The sequence below is a fragment of the Merops nubicus genome, unplaced genomic scaffold (genome assembly GCF_000691845.1).
Source record: "Merops nubicus isolate BGI_N331 unplaced genomic scaffold, ASM69184v1 scaffold52045, whole genome shotgun sequence".
NCBI classification, from domain to species: domain Eukaryota; kingdom Metazoa; phylum Chordata; class Aves; order Coraciiformes; family Meropidae; genus Merops; species Merops nubicus.
This window is the reverse complement of record NW_008611305.1, coordinates 1,441-8,225: the sequence shown is the minus strand read 5'-3', so window position 1 is coordinate 8,225 and position 6,785 is coordinate 1,441. Positions and strand designations below refer to the sequence as shown.

The 6,785-nt window shown below is 41.1% G+C and overlaps 1 protein-coding gene across 1 annotated transcript in view; it reads right to left on the bottom strand.

Annotated features, from left to right (window-relative positions):
* WDR4 (WD repeat domain 4) overlaps positions 1-6,106 on the bottom strand; it is a gene marked incomplete at its 5' end in the record, with an annotated part of 11,932 nt that extends 5,826 nt beyond the window's left edge. Inside the window, 2 exons of the mRNA XM_008941158.1 lie at positions 4,623-4,721; positions 6,046-6,106. Coding sequence (XP_008939406.1) covers positions 4,623-4,721; positions 6,046-6,106 — 160 coding nt within the window. The remainder of the gene's footprint in view (positions 1-4,622; positions 4,722-6,045) is intronic.
* Between the last annotated feature and the right edge of the window lie 679 nt (positions 6,107-6,785).

Genomic DNA, 6,785 nt, shown 5'->3' with positions numbered 1-6,785 from the left:
AAGCTGAGTTTTGGTGTAACCATGGGATTTTACCTTTGAGCTACCTGCTAGTGCATAGGCATGGTCAGGCTGTTCGTTTCACAGTTTTGCAATCAATGTAGGAAAGCAAAACAAGCCGCACAGCTTCCAAACATTCAAGTCAACAAGTTTAATACCAGAAGCTAACCATCTTGTCACCGCTACATGATGCAACTACTGAAAGATAAACCAGCTGTGGGAAACTAATGGTATAAACATAGTCAAAAACTGGGGTTCAACAGTGTGCCATGCGATACAATTTCATGCTGGGGGAAGCAAGAACAAGGGCACGCACACACTTCTCACTCACATACTCCATTGCCTGTTTGCACAGAAGAGGAGCACTCTACAAAAAACGTTATCAAAAAAAGATGGTATGTTTCAAAGCTCTTGGGAACAGATAGGACTAATCTCTTGGTGCTCTGCAGCAATGCTAAGTTGTTAGTCCACATTTAGCACTGGGACCCAGGACTCCCGTTTCACATGGATGTAAAAAATGCTTGTGGTTCCAAACAGTGGGTAGGATGAGTGGGCTGAATCAGAAAGGTTCTCTGTGGCTAGTACATCCAAATGCAGTTATTGCAGTATGGAGCCACTTACACCACAGCTTTAGAGCAGAACCGACAGCTCCTATTGTAAAACTCCAGTGGGTTCTTTAGACATTTAAGGGAACAAGCCAAAATAGATATTAAACCCCCCAAACCTGTGGTATTTATTTCTAATAACAAAGCTCTGCCTCTCTGCCTGCCTCACAACAAGTGTGCAAGTGCAGCCATGGCAAGTGCCCACCTACACAGCTGAGTGCTTTGTCAGAGAGACAAAGGGTTCTGTGAACTTCAAGTATGCAGCAGCTCTCTCCCACCCTGGCTGGGAGAGGGAGGGGGAGGCTTTTCTGATTCAAACCAAGTGTTATTCACAGCTGGACAGAGACAAGAAAATGTCTCTTCTTTGTAAGCTCTTTCCTTTCCTTTTATGGGTAAGCTGACAATCAGCAAAGTGGACACAGGCTCCAGGATAGTATGATGTTGAAGGACAAGCCTGTGAAATTAATTAACTTAAAGAAAAGCTACAAGAGCAGTCTGTGATAGACACAGGTTCACTTGATACCCTCTGAACTTATTCAACACTTATGACACTGTTATCAGCCTGCCAACACCTTAAAATAAACTTTTGATGTCATCTGTGAAAAGAGGTGACCCTTTGAAAAAATAAAATGTACTGGAGCAGTGGGGCAGGGGTTGTGCAATTCATGCTCTGGACTTTGAACAAGCTTCTGCTGTCAAGAAGATCAGATAAGGTGAAAGCTTCGAAGCAGGAAAAATATTTATATAGCACTATGAAATTAGAGAATTACTCTCACTCTAGGGGGAAAACAAACTAAGAATCTGCAACCCATCAGCTGAAACCAGTGCTACACCACCCAAAACCACTCCTGCATTCCCCAAACAGACACACATTCATCATTTGCCAAGCAAAATAAGCCCACATTCATATGCTCACAAGTAAATCCAGATTTACATGCCCACCATTACTGATGATTCCTTTATTACTGTGCTTCAAGTTGTTTTTCAAGCTTCAGTGCATTCACAGTGGTTATCAACAGTTAGAACAAAATGCAGTGCAAGAGAGAAGAAAAAAAGTTATATCCCCATCTGATCTTTGGTTGACAGAGCCGTTTGCAGACAGCATGCTCATTACAACCTACAAACTGCTCACTCAAGATATTTCTCCCTTAAATTCAGACTATAAATGTCACGCTGGGTTGTGAAGATGATCTGTGATACACCTGGATGCACACTATGACTGAACAGTACCACCAGATGTCACCTCCGGCATTTCTAGCACTGTGATACCAGCAAAACACAAGTCCCCTTTGGTCCTGCTGACCATTGAGACAGTAATTGTTCTGAAGGAAGAACACTGACAGCCATGTAGCAATATGGCACAGGTGGCAATGAGTAAGGTTTAAGGCACTACATTTTAGGTTTAATTTAAGGTTTAAATTTCTTGTTTATCTGTCTGTAATCACTGGGACACTGCCTGATCACTGTTCCAAATATATATGAACTCTGGAAATCAACTGAGGCTTCTGGACACCTCAAATGTTACACAAACTTAGCATCATGTGAGAGAGACTTTAAAACACCTGTAAGAGTGGGCAGTAAAGGAGAATTTCACAGATTCAAGGAACAGGCCAGCCTGAAACTTTCAAGACACATATGGCAGTGGATGTAAAAACTGCAAAACGCTGAAGGAATACAGTTTATTAACTGCTGTGTTATATTCATTAATCCAGGTTGTGGGTTTTCCCTTTCTGTCATTCCTTACTCACACTGAGGTAAAGAAGCTAAACAGACACTCCTCAAACAAAGGGCACCCTGAATTTCTACTGAGACTCCATCAGCATAAAGAGTACCTTATGGAAGGGACTTCTTCAGGTGTGTTTGGAGACAAGGCAAGTATTACTAAACTACATTCAAAAGCCTCCAAAAACATTCTAAGAGAGCCAGAGACTTCCTAAAATCAGTTCCTGCTTGCAGTAACAAGTTTTTTTCCTGTAACATTTGTTAGTTTATCCAATGCTATGTTCAAGACTAATAATATAGTGGGGTTTTTTTTATAAACCTGTTTGTAAGCAGCTGAGTTGGGATTCAGTGTAAGATCAAGCGCTAGTTCCATGTAAGCTATCTTACTGCACGGTAAGCCACTCTAAGCAACAAGTAGTATTTTTAAAATTAATAATAGGATTCCCCACTTCACAGCCAGTTGCTTACTAGTCCTCAATGATCCAATAAAGCTAGAAGGCAAAGTATTTTACAATAAAATCATCCTGCTCTCCAAAAGAAACACCTTGCAACATTACTGCAGACATGGATTTGATGGCTATCAAACCATGTTGTTTCAACAAAGCACTCTCATTAGCTACCTTTGAATACGGAGATAAAACACTTTGGCTATGGAACATGCCAACACACTTACTTCCAGAGGGTGATATGTGGTAAAGTAATTTTGTAGGTCTGCTTCACTCTTTATTTTCCCCTCCTCACTCAAATCCTGCTGCACGCAGACTATAGGAAGATCCCAGTGACAAGATGGGCTTGTCACCTAATTCAGTGCACCCGTTTTTAGCTTGTGAAAAGACCCAGCAATAGCTGCTTCAAAGATTTCCAATCACTAGACTCAAACTGAAATGAGCCATAGACCTTGTGAATTTGTACCAAGAGGTCTCTGGCTCAGGTGCACTTTAAAGTATACTTCCAGGTTCAGGAGCAGGTCAAATTGTCCATACAGATACGCCCCTGAATTCCTGCTAACAGGAACTCTAGGCCAAATCCAAGATTTCCAGTATCTAAACTTTGCATGCACGTGGCTGCCTTCCTGGACTTAAGCACAGACATAAAGTTGCTCATTATTCCTCCAACACAAAGAATAACTTGCTGATATCTTCTGCACACAAAAAGTCTTGAGCTGTTGAGCTAGACTTTTCTCTGGGTTGTGCTCCCAGCTCAGTACTGAAAAATCCTACTGACAAGATCAGGTCAGAGCTACAGAGACAGCAAAGAATCTCTGAGGGATCCTCAGGAATGGTTCCCAACTGCTGGAAGAGGCCACCCACAACACACTCCAACTAGCCAAACCACAACAAAACACAAAAGGAGGAAAGACAAAACTTTTCAATTCAGTTTGAGCCTGGATACAAATTCCACAGTGGATTTCCCTCAAGAGCCATGCATGGCTACAGGCTTCCCAGACACCTAACAACTGAGAGACTGCTGTGCTCTTCAGAGAAAGAAAAGTTTTTAGAGATTCACATGAAAAACACACCCAGCAGGATGGGTGGTAAAATGAGTAACTTTTAAATGAGCCAACAGATTAGCATCTGGCTTAGTGAGATGCATAACAGGCCGTATGCCAATTCACATGACAAGAACAAAACCAGGTATCAAGTACTACCAGAAGCACTGCTCACATCAGATAGCACCCCAAATCACAGTAGCACCTGAAATGCATACACAGGACTCCACTCACTACAAGCTGTGACGTCAGGAGAGCTCTTAGGGTATTCAGTTTTCACACAGGACTCATACATTTTAATTTTGGATGCTGCACAGCTTCAGAACAACCTCAAGGAACAAGCCCACTGTTTTGGATCTGCAGGGGAGCACTATTGCAGGTGACTGGTAACAAATGTTTACAAAGCTTCTTTTTGCTCAGGTAAGTCACAACTTTAACATATGAATTAGAACTTTCCAACTGTACAAGAAGTTTTCTGGCTAAGTGACTAAGACGCTTGTTATTTTTTGGAAAAATTTTTAAAGGAAGGCTTTGTCCAGTATGCAGAAATTGTATTTAGGAAGAATTACAAACAGCTTCTTTCAGTCACTGCTTGGCACTTTTCAGAAATGCACACAAGACACAGGAGTGAGTGTATTTTCAGGGCCTTTCTTCCTTTCCTGAAATCCCAAGCTATTGTAACAGTTTCTGAGTCTCACATAACTTCCAAACCCACTGACAGAAGGGAGGCACTCCTAAAAATACGCAAGAAACATCCAGGAGTCACAAGGATCAGGAAGACAAAAAAACACTAATACACATGGATGTACCTGGTCGGTTTTGGTTGTCTCGAGCCCACAGATACTACTTAGATGACAGCAGTACACTTCTTCCCCGCTTTTGTACTCCCAAAGTCTCAGAGTCGAGTCCTGGACAGATGGAAGTAGACACAAGTCTATTACTAACAGCACCCCAGGCAAAGAGAGGCCACTCACAGCCTTAAGCTAAATCCTATTTCCCTGAAAAGCTTCCCAAAGAATCTGCTAAATAGTCACTTAGTTAAGACCTCAAATTGCAGATAAAACGTTTCAATTAACATAATTTTTTCCCCCTCCATTCTAAATTATTCAATCATGCTAAATTTAATTCTCTTCTGAAGTGGAAATTGGGTAGCTGGAGGACTGTATTTCAAGTCTGCCTCAAACAGCACAGGAATTCACATGCTCAGCATTTTAATGGCAATTCTTTCAGGTTGCCCTTCTCCACCCCTACTCATTATCACCCAAATTCTCATTTGATTTAGTAACCTCCTGGAGAGAAGCTAAACACCTCTCTAAAAAAAGTCATCAAAGAGCATTTGCTAAGAATGAAACACAGGCATACACAGCACTAACACTAGAGTTGCTTAAAGAACTAGAGGAACAACAGACAAGAGCCTTAGGGAAGCAAAAGTAGCAGCTGAAAATAAATGCCAAGAATTATTACAATCCTCACATCTTCACAGAAAACATTGTTTCCTATGAGTTTTGGTAGTCTGGGAAACAAAGATTATTGTTTCCCTTCTTCCAGACCAACTCCACCTACTCACTCTGCACAGGTCTGGCATGACATCAGGATGCCACCAATTTAAGAAAAGAGCTGGGAGGAGGGAAAGGAGGGAACACTCGCTTCTTCCCTCCTCATCCAAGCACTGTGTAGACTGCACTGCGATCTCCACTGCACGTGCACTGGACATACTATGAGGACATGCAGACAAGGACATAATTCAGAACAATCCTAACAGGAGTAAACAAGAGGGAGGGTGCAGAACAATTTTCCTGTCTTAAAAGCTCTAAAAAAATCTGTGATTGTAAGGCCACTCATTCTCAAGACACTCATTATCATGGCAGGCTGGCATGATACCCATTTGCTTCGAAGTTGTTTAATAGTGCCATGATTAAATTTTGTCTGTGCTCCAAAGCAAGAGTTAATGATGAAGAAATACTGAGGACTTTGTGATTTCTCCATCCCTAGACTGTAGTAAGATGCTAGCCTTGCTGTAAAGACAGTAAATGGCTCTTATTTGATCTAGCAGTAGAATGTCTGAACACTGAACAGAAAACTGAGAAAGGAGGAGGGAAGGAGGGAGAGAGCAGGCATGCTGTAAACCGTGAGAGATTATTCCAGGAACTTGGGGGGTAGACAAGCAAATAATGGTTTTAAAATCTAAATCTTAAAAAAAAAGTTTTTCTTTTGAAAAAGTGCAATACATACCCCAGAAGCTGACAACAGCAGATCAGGATAGTTGGGTATTACAAGTATTTTGCTTACAAACCTAAAGGGAAAGTAGTCAAAAGCTGAACTTTCTTCATGACATTCTGGTCTTCAAACACACACAATAACAGAAAACACCAGTTTTGAAGAGAGTTGTGTAACAAACAGATTCTCCACATCCAGCTAATTAGAAGGAAGAAAAAAATGTCTATGTACTTAATAAAGCATATGTACTATACAAACTATGGACTTTCTACTTAATAGGAAAAAAGAAAAACATTTCCCCATCTGCACTCAAGGAATTCTGCTGACTTCTGCCCAACTGAGAACATTTCCACTTAGTACAAAAAAATGCCAATGGAGACACATTTACTCGGCTACCATGTTCCCCTTTCTCAATTCATGAGGCACATTAAAATCACATCCCAACAGATGCTTTTAAAACACAATAGCGATGACTCCTCTTTTAGAGTACCAGATCTCTCCCATCGCAGCTGGAGATCATTCAAAAGCAATCTTTACAAACAATTTAAAACAAGTGTGGGGCAACTTTTCACCAATGTCTACATTCAACAAGAAACCTTGTTTTTCAGAAGTATGTAATACTGCTGTGTCTACCATAACTTGTCCTTGCTGAGTGTTCAAAACCTGAGCTTCAGGAACTCATTATTATCTTAGAGCTCAGCAACTTAAAACACAGTGACCTGAGCAGAACATTACCTGAGTGGGCCAGTCTTACT